Below are 14400 nucleotides of genomic sequence, written 5' to 3'. Positions count from 1 at the left end.
GCTCTCAGTGCCTTCCAGCTCTGGCAGTCTGTGGCTGGCTCTGCCTCTCAGAGCAGGTCATTGAGCCAGTAGCCCTGGGGTGTGTGGGGACAGAACCACCACAGGCTTCCTTCTGATCGCTACCCTGCCCCGGCCCCTGTGGCTCCTGCTGACCAGGGGTCTTTTTCTAACTTGCCACATTCTTGCCCCAAGTGTAATTTAGCACCAGGCATGAATAGCAGGAGATCTGGGTTCCAAAACAGCCCTGACATGAACTAGCTGTGTGACCTTTAGTAACTTTCCTTCTCTTGAGCCTCAGTTGCCTCACCTGTAAAACCAGAGCCAGGGCTGGACTAAATGATCGATTTGCTGGGGTTGATAGCTTCAGGCACTTCCAGGAGTCAGGTCCCTGTTAGTCCAGAAACTAGGGGAAGCCCCACTCTGTAGCTGACCCTCAGAATGAGAAGTCATCCACTTGACAGTGAAAGTGAAGCTCTGAAACGGACTTAGAACCAGCCCCCTGACTCCCCCTGGCTCTGCCACCAAGCATCTCTCAGGAGACCCCCCACTGATAGCATTTCCGTTGTCCATAAGAATCTCCTCTCCACCCTTTCCTTTGCAGTGGGTAAAAGAGACAGGCAGGGCTGAGTTTAATAGTTTTAAGGATGGGCTGGCAAGGCCCTAAACAGAAGTGTCCTGCCCGAGGTCACATAGCAAAGAAGAGAACCCAGGTGGCCACAACTCAGCCCAGTGAGAGCCCTCCCTCTCCAACTGCACACACGCTGCCTACTCCACCAGCTCCTGGGCTTTTCTCTACACCTCACTTCCCAGCCCTGGGCCACCAGCAGCTTTTGGACATAGGGGAAGCAGAAACCGCCCTAGAGGACCACACGTCAGAGAACAGCAAGATCTCCCAGGTGGTTTTGCTGTGAGGCTTCAGGCAGAGAAGGCAGGCCTGAAAGCCGATCTCCAAGAAGGCGTGGCTCCAGAATGATGGCAAATAAAAACCCGGAGAGCCAGCACCGCCTGGAGACCAGCGGGAGGCCAGAGGAGCCACTCAACAAGCCACTCAGCTCCTGGGCCTTGGAAGTGGTGAGCTCCCTGAGGCAGGAGGAGCCCCGGGAGGGGCTGGGGACTGCAGATCAGGGTCCTGCGGGCAGACAGATAGGGCAGATGGAGGGACGCAGAGGTTTGTGGTCCAGATGGTGGAGGAAGTTCGGGCGGAGAATCACGGCAGTGGGCTGACACGCAAGTCACACTGGGACAGCTGTGCACACTCACACGCGTCCAGAGAGACAGACATGCACATCCACATGCACACGCACCCAAAGGCAGGCACCAGGAAAAGACAGCCCCGCCCTGCCTCATTCACCTGGAGGCTTGCAGCGTTGAAAGAACTCCCCCTCCCACCTGCACACCCATCTAGAGACATCTGTCTACCTCTCTGTGTTTCAGATGCCCATGGCGTCCCCCCAGACCCTGCTCCTCTGCCTGCTGGTCCTGGTGGTCACTGGAGACCAGGGTCAACAGGCAGCCATCCCAGGCTGCTACCTGCACTGTAAGTAACCCTGGGAGCAGAGAGCTGGCGGACTGGGCGGAGGGGCAGGCAGCACCTCGAGGGACCCAGTGAGGCTCGGGCAACAGGAGCTGGGCGAGCCTTCTCCAAGGCCCCATCTACCGCTCTTCTGTCTTCTTCTAGCCTTCAATGTGACGGTGCGAAGTGACCGGCAAGGCACCTGCCAGGGCTCCCATGTGGCACAGGCCTGTGTGGGCCACTGCGAGTCCAGCGCCTTCCCTTCCCGGTACTCGGTGCTGGTGGCCAGTGGCTATCGACATAACATCACCTCCGTCTCTCAGTGCTGCACCGTCAGCAGCCTGAGGAAGGTGAGGGGCCCAGCTCGGTGGTGCTCGCTGCGGGTAGGGGAGACAGAGGAGACGGGGATCTAAGATGGCCTGAGGAAGGGGACTGGAACAGACACCCACCTCTCCCACAGGTGAAGGTGCAGCTGCATTGTCGGGGGGACCGGAGGGAGGAGCTGGAGATCTTCACGGCCAGGGCCTGCCAGTGTGACATGTGTCGCCTCTCGCGCTACTAGCCCATCCTTCTCCCCCCGCCACCCTCCCCTTGGTCAGAGGGTTTCATGTTGGAGTATATCCTACATATCCCGAACCTCAGCAAGGACAACAGCTCCAACCCTGTGAGAAGAGGGGCGTTTCTGCCTCTTCCCCACCTCTGCCTGGCTTCCTAACCAGTCCTTCATCATTTCATCTCCCTCTGTCCTAAATAAAGCAAGCAGATCGTGAGTTTCTCTCTTTATTAAATCTACCCCCAGCCAAGGAAAGGGGAACAGACCATGGTTACTGTGACCACCCACCCTTGCCCCAGGACACAGGGAATCTTCTGCCTGTGCCCTCACCCCTCCCCCTGCCCAATAAATAAAAAGGGGACAAGGATGTACAGGGCAAGGGAGGGGAGGGAAGGAAGGAGGGTGCCCCAGGCCCAGGATAATGTCTGTGTTGCAGGTGAGCTGGGGGAGAATAAATAGACCATGGATCCCATGGTGGGGTGAGGAAGGACCTCCCGCTGGCACAAGGTGGGGCAGGTGAGGGGCCGAGTCCCCTTGCCCTAGGCTGGGAGCAGGGGGTGGGAACCCGCCTGCAGTCTGTAGCCCAGCTTTGTGGGGCAGAGGCAGATCCCTGATGGCAGCTTCCTGGTCAAGCTTGCCCTGGTCAAGTCCTGCCAGGACGGCCTGAGAGTTCTGTTGCCCGGACCCCCATCTCTCCTCCTCTCCCCCCAGTGGAAACTGCCCAGGCTGGGCCAGGCAGGAAGCCCTCCGAGCCCCCTCTGGCAAGGCCAGGAGTAGGTGTGTATCTCTTTGGACCCCTGGGCAGGAGGGAGGATGGAGGGACTGACAGCTCTGGGTTTAGCTCCTCCCCTTCTGGGGATCTTTAGCTCTGACCTCCACCGGTGGCCACCTGGGGTGTAAGCCGCTGGAGCGGGGCCTCTTTGGCCCCCTGGGTCCCCTGTAACCGGCGTAGCCGTAGCTCCTCCAGGCCCTGCCACAGCTCCTGACGTTCCTGGGCCTTCTGCTGTTCCCTGGGGAGAGAGGGTGGGGCAGTTCCCTTACCTGGGGCCCCACCTGCAATTCAGCCTCCCTCACCACCACCCCACCTGCAAAGAGACTCCACTTAGGGGAGAAGGCACTAAGGAGAGACTGGTCCCAGCCTGTGGTCATGGAGTAAATGGATCAGCCTGGCCCTGAGAGGCCCCAGCTGAAGTATAGGATGCTCCATACCTGGAAGAAGTACTTGGGAGGATAATTGGAGGATGCAGGGGATAACTGGGCTTGGATGCCCCAGCACTTGGCAAAAACATAGGGAAAGACTTTAAACATCTGATCAGGTGGGATGTGGGTTGTCCTCTTCGGTTCCCTCCAACCATTAGGAACTGGCTCTTTTCTGCTTTTTTCCCCTCTCCCTCCATGTCCAGCCTCCCAGCACTCACTGCTGCTTTTCCAGCTTGTAGGAGGCTGTGAGCTCGTCAAACAGCTTCCCATTCATCTCCATGAAGGTCTTGAGCACATTGTAGATCAGAGACACAATGGTTCTTGGCAGGGTCAAGGGAGGGGGTGAGAGATGAGAGCAATTTCAGTTGGGTCCCACCTCCCTCTCTGGCATTCTGCCTGTCCCTGTGTCCCAAATACAGCATGCAGCCCTGAACACCACAAGCACCGCCCTCTGCCTGCCCCTTTCACCACCCCTCTCCATCTTCGGATGCCTTCCCTGATCCTCTCCAGCTAGCAGTAACCCCAGTTCTGGACTGGCTGGCCCTGCCCCAGGTTCTGTGGGTTAGGTCAAGGCCTGGGCACTCACTGATTCCAGTGCTCCTTGGAGACTTGGTAGAGGGTCCCAAACACAGCAGGCAGCACGGTATGGCAGTTGTCCTCAATGAGGCTCAGGATATACTCATTGTTCCAGAAATACAGAGCCCGCTCTGCAACCTGAGGCAGCGAGATGGCAGAGTAGGCGCCTGGCAGTGGCTTCCCTGCACACGCAAGGCCTGGTATCCATCCCCAACCCAAAACCCAGGGCGCCCTGCCCTCCACACACCCCGTCTTCAGGGCTCATCTGACCCACGGGAGGAAGAGCATGGTGAGGTGAAAAGAACACTGGATTAGGAGTCCAACGCTCAGAGGAGAAGCCTGGCTCCACTCACACTGGCCACGTGACTTTGGACAGGGTATTTAACCCCTCAGCCTCTGTTTTCAAATCTGTAAAGTGGGGCTAATAATAGCTACCTCCATACGGCTGTTGTAAGAATCAAATGAGGTATTCAGTAAACTGAAGTGCCAGAGTCACTGTGAGGAAAAACTGACAACCACCAGGTATGGCTCATAAAAATGAAAGTCTGCACACACGTGTAGGAGAACACTGGTTACAGCCAGCCTGGATGGTGTGGAGAAGCCTTGCTGGGCTCTGAAGTGGGGCTAATGAAATCTAAGGCCACTAAGGAAGCGGACAACCATCCATCCCATTCATGGACGTTTGCTAAACATCCATTTCAGTTTACGAAATGTGTTTATGCTACCATCTCTTCGGCTCTCATCACCACCTGTTGGCCCATTCTACAGATAAGGAAGCCTAATCTGACTCAGAGTGGTGAAGTGATTTGCTCAAGGCTCCTCAGCCAGTGGGAGGTGGATCTGAGGCTTGACCCCAGGTCTCCTGACCCTAAGTCCAGCATCTCCCCATTATTAGACCCAGGAAGGTCCAGAGGAGAAACTGAGGGCAGAGGAAGCTGTGTTAGGTCAACTTGCCAACCTTACCAGTCCATACCCTGGCTCTCACCCCCACCCATTCCAGCCCCATACCTGGAAATGGGGGCTGGACACACAACGAGCCACCTGCTTGAAGAGGGGCTCCTGGATCTTCACGAACTGGGAGGGCTCAATGACATCCAGAATCTCTTCCATCTCCCCCAGAAACATCACCTGGGGTGGGGGTAGGGACACACGGAGCAGCAGTTCCCACCTCCCCTGACACACACCTGCCTGCCCTCTGGAAGCTGAGCCCTCCCAACCTCCTAGTGGTGGACATCGAAGCCCTTCTTCATACCTCCTTCTGGGTACAGGTTTTTGGCCAGTATTTGAGCAGCCCCCGGATCACCTGTGGGAGTTGAGGCAGAAAAGAGTCAGACCTGCAGGGGTGGGGGCTTGCCCTTCCCTCCAGGGGTACTCACATGCTCTGTCAAAGTGGCATCCTTCTCCAGGAACTGTACCACACAGTATGCCAGCTGCAGCGGGGCGTGGTGGGGGAGGAGGAGGCACAGAGAAAGAGGACAGGGGTCAGGAGGGGACCAGGACAGGACGCTAGACATTGGCTCATTTCCTATGTCTATTCTCTTAGTCACCAATCATTTACTGACCACCTAGGATACACCAGGCACCATGCTTGGTGTGCAGGGACACAATAATGACCTCATAGGGGAAACATTCAGCAAACTAGTCCTTACAAATTTTACAAAAGGTTCCTTAACCGGAATCTGTATCATGATCTATGGGAATACAGAAGGAGGAGAGCTCAAGCCTGCACAGGCAGGTCGAGCGGGAGGGGGCTGGGAAGTCTTCAGAGGCCAATGTCTGAGATCGGCCTTACACGGTCATGGGGATTCTCTACGGTAGACGGAACAGAATTAGTCAAGAAAAAGGTGAGAGAGGATCCCGTGAGTCCACGCTTTTAGTGTGGCTGAAATCAGAGTGTCAGGCTGGCTCTGCAGGCCCGGGTGGCTGCCCTGACTCTGTCAGGACCTCTCTGCTGTGGCAGGACCAGGCCTGGGCCTTACCTGGGCGTGAAAGACAGACAGCGACTTGACAGAGTGCAGGGGAATCAGGACTCGAACCAGAAACTGCTTGTGCTCGGTCTTCAGGGGCAGCGCAAAGCCGTTGATGATGCTGAGGAGGGGGCAGAAGAGATGAGGAGGGTTGGCATGACTGGGCCTCAGTCCCTCCTCCCAGAATCCTGAGGCTCCAGCTGATGCCCAGAGAGAATCACCTTCCTAAGATCTCCAGCAGCTCAGCCACGCCATTGAAGTGCTCGAGTTCATAGATGAACCTTTGAGAGGAAGAGAAGGATGCAGAAGGGCTCAAGGCAGTTGGAGCAGGCCCAGCCCTCCTCTCTGTCACCCTGCCTGCCCACCCCCAGCCTGCACATCAATCCAACTCTCTCCCCACCCAGAGGCTGTGCTCCCTTCCCCAAACCCCAAACGAGGCCCCACTGAGATCCACACCCACCTCTTTATTACCCTTCTCAGCCCAGCCACCAGTGCCACTCTGGGTCCCAGCTCAAACCTTTCTTCTTCTTCTTTTTTTTTTTTTTTTAATTTTTATTAGAGTATGGTTGCTTTACAATGTTGTGTTAGTTTCTACTGTACAGCAAAGTGAATCAGCTATACACATACATATATCCCCTCCGTCCCATTTAGGTTACCACAGAGCGTTGAGTAGAGTTCCCTGTGCTATACAGTAGGTTCTCATTAGCTATCCATTTTATACATAGTACCAATAGCGTATATATGTCAACCCCAATCTCCCAATTCATCCCACCCACCCTTTCCCCTCTGGTATTCAAACCTCTCTTCTATGAAGCATTCCAACTCGTCTCTTCCTCCCCGAGACCCTAACCCTCATTACCTGGTCCCCATCGAGTCCACAGGCACCTAGCCTGAGTCCTCCGCTCTTCGTGCCAATCAACCAAAAGAATGACAAACACTTACAGTGTCTATTCTGTGCTATGTACTTCTCAAAATTATCCCAGGAGGTAGACCTTATTAGATCCATTGTATAGATGAAGAAATCAAGGCTCAGCAGTTCAATGAAACTTGCCGCAAAGTTAATACGCAAGGGATCTAACACACTGAGCTCCTGGAGGAGAGGGATCGTGCCTCACCTATTTTTTAGCTAACAACGATAAAAGCTAATGTTTCAGAGTTCCGGCCTTGGTCCAGGAGCTACACTGAGTGCTTTGAAGGCACTGCCTCATTTCATCTTGATTATAGTTATCATTCCCATTCTAGAGACGAGGAGACTAGGGGAGAGCTTAAATAATTTGCCCAAGTTCACCCAAATATTTGAACCAAACTCAAACACAGACCATCTAGCTCAAGAGCCAGTCTCAACTACAAGGCAATGTGGGTCCCTGATGCTCAGTGGGCACTGGCGCTCAATACATATTTGCAGAAAGAATCTCATTCTTTGGGTCCTTAAGGCCTGGTGTGACATTAGATCCTAGGCCCCCTGAACTGACCTAGACCCTGCAAACCACTTCATCTCTCAGCCTCAATTTCCTCATCTGTAAAATGGAAATAAATACCCTTTCTCTACTGATCTCACAGGATTTGTATAAGCAAAAATTATATAATATGTTGCCAAGAAAAAACTGGGCCCCCCAGCCCAGAAGCTTTTGCTCTGTCTTCTCCCCATAGCTCTCTCCCTCCCTCCCCAGGTCCCAGCGGGGTAGGCCGCAGGCACCCACCGGAGGAAGATATGGCTGCACTGTTTGCGGATGTAGGCCCGGAGCCCCAGGAACTTTCCATAGACCCTGTGCAAGATGGTCTTGAGGTACTCACGCTCCCGAGGGTCCTCGCTATCAAATAGCTCCAGGAGCTGTGGGACACAGGATCAGGGGTTAGGAAAGAGGCCAAGCCAGGTTGCTTCCATCCTATCCCCACGCCACTCAGAGAGCCTGCCCCTGCCCCATGACACCACCCGGCCTGGGCTCCCCACTTCACCATCAGGACAAACTTTTGATCCACATATCTCTTGGCCACGGAGGGCTGGAAGTCTGGGCTCTCCAAGAAACGCAGGAAAAACTCGTATACCAGCTGGAGGAGGGGAACAGACAGAAAGGTGAGTTCAGGAGCAGCCTCCCCCCTCATCCTGCCCTGTGGCCCTCATCCAGCAGTCCGGGGCCTAAGGAGACCCTCCACCCTCTCCTCGGATCTCTTCTGAAACTCAGACCCCTGTCTTCCCCAGCCCTCACACCTGAAGATGTGGCCATGAAGGCTCAAGGTTGGGCTCATCCTCTTCAGGGTCAAATTCAGGGTTCTCACTGGGCGGCAGCGTCCGGAAGATATTCACTGAGATCTGAGGGGACAGAGTCAGGGTTCTCTACGGAAGAACCCTTGAAGGTGGAAACCAGGACATCCCTCATCCAAAGTTTAATGGGCCTCAGCACCTACCCAAGCAACCAATTCACTCTTTGGCAATCATTACCTGAACATCTAGTTCATGGATAGACCCGGGCCCAGGGTTGGGGACCCAGGGGTGGATGAGATACATCCCTGCCCTCTATCAGGTGCAGTCCAGCAGGGAAGACGAGGTGGAAAGTGGTAAGGTCTAAGGACATTCTAAGCAGCAAAAGGGAGATTTCTAGCTTGGGCATTGAGAGAGGCTTCATGGAAGAGGCAGCACCTGAGCCAGGCCATGGCGATAAGGAACGTGGTGGGAGGGCACACCAGGCCTCAGGAAAGCATAAGCAAAAGCGCAGGGTGGGACAAGCCCAGGAGGCACTGAGTTACCTACACTGGCTGGGTGCTGGGCAGCAGTGGGGCTGGGACAGGGGTTGCGGGGGAGGAAGATGTGGGCCTTGAGGCCAAGCCAAAGACTGTGGGTTTATTCTCCGCACGGGGGCTCCGCAGGCAGGCTTAGGGTTCCCATGGGCACCAAGCCCTCCCCCAGAGGCCAGGTGCCAGGTGCTCACCATGCGGATGATGTCTGGGTAGACAGGCTCAATGAGGACCCCCCGAGTGCTCCCCACACACTCCACCAGCTCATTGAGCGCCGCCCGCTTCACCTCCTTCCCCTTCAGGTCGGCCACACAGTCCAAGAAGTCAAACATCACCCCACACTGGGCCAGCTTCCGGCTCAGCAGCTCATGCAGCTCAGAGGCTGGCACATCTGGGGAGGAAGGGGGGGGCTGAGCCTGGGCCCCAGCTGCCACAGCTCTGGGCAGGGGCGGGCCCTCCTAATCCCTAAGGCTGGCTCCTCCGCCCCCCAGACCCCATGCTTTTGCGCCATCTCCCACTCCTTGCAGAAAGCAAACAACTTCTGTCCCATCCTCCATTCTTGTGAAGTAAAGGAGCTTCATCTCTTCATCCTAACCTAGGCTGAGAGAACACGATAGCCTGACTTTAAAGCATGGGAACAGACCCTGGCTGCCTGGCCTTTCCACAGGTGCCCAAACAGCCAATGCCTCCCTCTCATAGGCGGCACTCTGTTCTAAGAGCCAGAAGTGGGGAGAAGAGCCAGCACCGAGGACCTCTCAGGTGCCCTCTGCCTCAGCCAGTTGGGCCCTGTAGCCCAGAGTTGGGGGGACCTCACGGTGACTGCAGGGAAGCGTGCTAGGCACCTGTCCCGGGACCCCGGCAGCAGCTGGGCTGGTAGTGGCCTCCTGGAACCCAAGCTGTAGGCCCCACCCTTGGCCCTGGTCTGCCCCCCAGGGTGGCGCCACCTCCAGATGCCCCACCTCCAAGGATGACAGGCCAGTCAGGCCATGCGTCAGCAGAGAGGGTAGAGGGCTGGGAGGTGGCAGTCAGGTGGTGGAGTCCCTGGCCTGGAAGGGGCCGTCCAGACTCCCTCTGATCGCAGCTGCCAGCTGCTTCCCACCACCCCACCCCCAAACCTCACTTGCCCACTCCAGGACTCAGGTAGCCCCGGAGCCAAGACCAGGCTCACCTTTGAGCAGGGGCAGTGGGATGAGTTCCTGCTGGTTGCTCTGATAGCGGAATTGAGAGGAGCTGTGGGACCGCCGGGGCCGGGCCCTGCGGAGGGAACGGCGGGAGAAGCCGTCCACCTTGTCGGGTGGGGGCACCGGGGACAGCCCTGGGGACGAGGGGCTGCCGGGGGTGCTCGCGGGGGGCAGCTTCGTCTCCATGGCGGTCAGGCGGTGGGCCAAGCCTTCAGAGCCCCTGAGCTTCCCTCTGGGCCTGCAGGATGCTGCGTGAGGCTGGGCTGACTAACTTGGGCCCATCCTGTGCGGTGGGGAGGAGCACAGCACAGTCCTGGCCCCCCCCCCCAGGGCCTCTGGCAACTGCCCAGTCCTGGGGGGCAAGCACGGTAGAGAGGAGGATGGCTCAGGTCTCAGGTCCTTCCTGAGGGTCGGAAGAGTCCAGTTAGGGTTCCCACCCTGGCTCTTTTAAAAAAGAAGTCAGGGCAGAGAGGTCAGCAAGAAAGAGACAGAGAGAGCCTATCAGTTCTTTCAGGACAGCCTGTGGGGCTGCGGCGGAGCGCCCAAGTCTTCTTTCCCTCCTACCCTGGCCCAGACCCTAAAGAGAGGTGCAGCCCTCTCCCACAGGAGACAGGGCCCTCCCTTCTCCCTGACTGAAAGGCCCCAGACTCCAAAACAACCCATCTCGAAATAGGGCCTCTCCCGCCAGCCAGACCCTACCTGGAACGGGGATCTCGTTCCTCAGCCCTGGCCCCTAACAGAATGGGGCCCCCGTTTCTGCTCCACTAATCCAGTCACCAGGGACTTCCCCAAGAATGAGGGTCCCATCCCCCTGCCCACCCCCCACGACCCGCAGCCTCCCCCCGCCTCAGTTTCTCCTTCCTCGCTCCCAGATCTCATCTGCCTCTCGAGGGGGGGGCCACTCACTTCTCAGATGCCCAGACTTTGGTCGCCGACCCTCCAGGGGCTGCCGGTGGGGAGGGAGCAGCTGTTCAGGGCTCCCGAGCCGCGGTCCGGTTCAGGGCGCTGGCGCTGGGCGGCGGCGCTCCTGGGTTCTCTCTCTGGCTCCGGGGGGGGGGGGCCGGAGCGTGCACCCAACTCAGCCCCGCGTCGGGGCGCGGGCGCCCGACGGGCTCTGGGCTGGCCGGGGCAGCGCGCAGACCTCTCCTCAAGTCGTGGCACCCGACCCGCGCAGCACCACAGGAGCCCCGGCTCTGCGCGCACCGGCACCCGCCGCCCAGCTGCTCACGATGACATCAAGTCACCTCCCCCAGTCGGCCCGCACATCCCCGCGGGTTTGGGGGCCGGGGGCGGGGTGGGTGGGTGGGGTGCTGCGTCAGGAAGTTCCCGCCCGGGGCAGCTGGGAGTTGTAGTTCCCTCACCAATAAAAGCGGCTGCCTGACCAAAGGGGTAATCCCTGCGGGCACCCAGGGACAAGACTGAAGCTGAGCGGGAAGGGGTCCAACTGGCGCTGGGTTCCTGCTTTCTGCAAGGGAGACTGCGTAGGGAGAGAGGAAGACTCAGGAGTCTGCACCAGGAAGCTGGGGGCGATACCAGGACTCCGGCAGGAAAGAGACCCAATCCTATGCCAGGCCCAAAGCTTTGGCCTGCTCCACCTGTGCCCCAGGCATTCCACCCCCAAGGGAACCCCACCCTCACTCCAGAATGGCTGGACGCTTCAAAACCCCAGCAGAAACTGGCACTGGACTGGTTAATAGTCTGCAGTGAGCCAGTGCCTTCTGGGAGGGGTGTGGTGTACCCAAGGCTGCTGGGAAATGCAGTCCTTCCTCAGGCCTGCAGTCCCCCTCCCGTCCCTTGCTGTCTAAGGTGACATCATGATCTGGGTTTAAAGGGCCAGCCTAGGAGTGGCAAAGCATCAGAGCAGGGGGTGCTCCCTGGTGCTGCCACCCCACCCCAGGCAAGCTAGCCTCCCTGGATGGGACTCCCAGCCCCTTTGGGACCTAAGATGTGCTACTGCGGTCTCCTGTTCAAAATCCTGCTGCAGGGTATCCAAGGCACAGGTGGACTTCCAGGAGTTTGGCATTCCTGCCAAAATTTTCCAGCTTGTAGTCCGGGACCCCCTTCCTAGCACTCTGGACCCCAACACCTTTCATTCCCCTGGACTCCATCCCCTACACTATGCTGTGAAATCTCCACCCAGCAATTTTGTTTTGTTTTGTTTTTTGAATTTTATTTTATTTATTTTTTATACAGCACATCATTAGTTATCTATTTTATACATATTAGTGTATACATGTCAATCCCAATCTCCCAGTTCATCCCACCCCACACAACCCCACCCTGCCATTTTACCCCCTTGGTGTCCATATGTTTGTTCTCTATATCTGTGTCTCTATTTCTGCCCTGCAAACCAGTTCCTCTGTACCATTTTTCTAGGTTCCACATATATGTGTTAATATACAATATTTGTTTTTCTCTTTCTGACTTACTTCACTCTGTATGACAGCCTCTGGATCCATCCACGTCTCTACAAATGACCCAATTTTGTTCCTTTTTATGGCCGAGTAATATTCCATTGTATATACGTACCACAACTTCTTTAACTATTAGTCTGTCCATGGGCATTTAGGTTGCTTCCAGGACCTAGATATTGTAAATAGTGCTGCAATGAACATTGGGGTGCATGTGTATTTTTTTTTTTGCATGTGTATTTTTGAATTATGGTTTTCTCTGGGTATATGCCCAGTACTGGGATTGCTGGGTCATATGGTAATTCTATTTTTAGTTTCTTAAGGAACTTCCATACTGTTCTCCATAGTGGCTGTATGAATTTCCATTCCCACCAACAGTGCAAGAGGCTTCCCTTTTCTCCACACCCTCTCCAGCACTTGTTGTTTGCAGATTTTCTGATGATGCCCATTCTAACCGGTGTGACTACAACTACAACTACCATTGTAGTTTTGATTTGCATTTCTCTAATAATTAGTGATGTTGAGCAGCTTTTCATGTGCTTCTTGGCCATCTGTAAGTCTTCTTTGGAGAAATGTCTATTTAGGTCTTCTGCCCATTTTTGGATTGGGTTGTTTGTTCTTTTAATATTGAGCTGCGTGAGTTGTTTGTACATTTTGGAGATTAATCCTTTGTCGGTTGATTCATTTGCAAATATTTTCTCCCATTCTGAGGGCTGCCTTTTCGTCTTGTTTGTAGTTTGCTTTGCAAAACCTTTTAAGTTTCATTAGATCCCATTTGTTTACTTTTGTTTTTATTTCCATTACTCTAGGAGGTGGATCAAAAAAGATCTTGCTATGATTTATGTCAAAGAGTGTTCTTGCTATGTTTTCCTCTAAGAGTTTTGTAGTGTCTGGTCTTACATTTAGGTCTCTAATCCATTTTGAGTTTATTTTGGTGTATGGTGTTAGGGAGTGTGCTAATTTCATTCTTTTACATGTAGCAGTCCAGTTTTCCCAGCACCACTTATTGAAGAGACTCTTTTCTCCATTGTATATCCTTGCCTCCTTTGTCGTAAATTAGTTGACCATAGGTGCATGAGTTTATCTCTGGGCTTTCTATCCTGTTCCATTGACCTATGTTTCTGTTTTTGTGCCAGTACCATATTGTCTTGATTACTGTAGCTTTGTAGTATAGTCTGAAGTCAGGGAGTCTGATTCTTCCAGCTCCATTTTCTTCCCTCAAGACTGCTTTGGCTATTCGGGGTCTTTTGTGTTTCCATACAAATTTTAAGATGTTTTTGTTCTAGTTCTATAAAAGATGCCACTGGTAATTTGATAGGGATTGCACTGAAGCTGTAGATTGCTTTGGGTAGTATAGTCATTTTCACAATATTGATTCTTCCAGTCCAAGAACATGGTATATCTCTCCATCTGTTTGTGTCATCTTTGATTTCTTTCATCAGTGTCTTATAGTTTTCCGCATACAGGTCTTTTACCTCCTTACTAGGTTTATTCCTAGGTATCTTATTCTTTTTGTTGCAAAGGTGAATGGGATTGTTTCCTTAATTTCTCTTTCTGATCTTTCATTGTTAGTGTATACCAATGCAAGAGATTTCTGTCCATTAATTTTGTATCCTGCAACTTTACCAAATTCATTGATTAGCTCTAGTAGTTTTCTGGTGGCATCTTTAGGATTCTCTATGTATAGTATCTTGTTATCTGCAAACAGTGACAGTTTTATTCCTTCTTTTCCAATTTGTATTCCTTTTATTTATTTTTCTTCTCTGACTGCCATGGCTAGGACTTCCAAAGCTATGTTGAATAATAGTGGTGAGAGTGGACATCCTTGTCTTGTTCCTGATCTTAGAGGAAATGCTTTCAGTTTTTCACCATTGAGAATGATGTTTGCTGTGGGTCTGTTGTATAGGGCCTTTATTATGTTGAGGTAGGTTCCCTCTATGCCCACTTTCTGGCGAGTTTTTATCATAAATGGGTGTTGAATTTTGTCAAAAGGTTTTTCTGCATCTATTGAGATGATCATATGGTTTTTTTGTTTGTGGTACGTGGGCCTCTCACTTTTGTGGCCTCTCCCATTGCGGAGCACAGGCTCCGGACGAGCAGGCTCAGCGGCCATGGCTCACGGGCCTAGCCGCTCCACGGCATGTGGGATCTTCCCGGACCGGGGCACGAACCCGTGTCCCCTGCATCGGCAGGCAGACTCTCAACCACTGCGCCACCAGGGAAGCCCGATCATATGGTTTTTATTCCTCAATTTGTTAATATGGTG

At 54.2% G+C, this 14400-nt stretch overlaps 2 protein-coding genes across 2 annotated transcripts; one reads left to right on the top strand and one right to left on the bottom strand.

Moving 5' to 3' along the window:
• Positions 1–1434: 1434 nt before the first annotated feature.
• GPHA2 (glycoprotein hormone subunit alpha 2) lies at positions 1435–2075 on the top strand. The gene is made up of 3 exons (XM_065883187.1): positions 1435–1537; positions 1679–1863; positions 1974–2075. The coding sequence occupies exons 1-3, from the start codon at positions 1435–1437 to the stop codon at positions 2073–2075; spliced, it is 390 nt and encodes a 129-aa protein (XP_065739259.1).
• A 202-nt stretch (positions 2076–2277) lies between these two features.
• Positions 2278–10713, bottom strand: PPP2R5B (protein phosphatase 2 regulatory subunit B'beta). The gene is made up of 14 exons (XM_065882731.1): positions 10630–10713; positions 9711–10167; positions 8737–8933; positions 8019–8120; positions 7766–7858; positions 7510–7640; positions 6031–6090; positions 5822–5930; positions 5219–5272; positions 5095–5145; positions 4851–4970; positions 3853–3980; positions 3485–3586; positions 2278–3076 (listed from the first exon to the last, which is right to left on the bottom strand). Exons 2-14 carry the CDS (start codon positions 9907–9909, stop codon positions 2929–2931), a joined length of 1494 nt encoding a protein of 497 aa, XP_065738803.1. The 5' UTR covers positions 9910–10167; positions 10630–10713; the 3' UTR covers positions 2278–2928.
• Between the last annotated feature and the right edge of the window lie 3687 nt (positions 10714–14400).

This window comes from Phocoena phocoena, chromosome 8 (assembly GCF_963924675.1).
Source record: "Phocoena phocoena chromosome 8, mPhoPho1.1, whole genome shotgun sequence".
NCBI lineage: Eukaryota > Metazoa > Chordata > Mammalia > Artiodactyla > Phocoenidae > Phocoena > Phocoena phocoena.
Note: the sequence above shows the minus strand (reverse complement) of the source record. Positions and strands in the feature narration are given on the sequence as shown.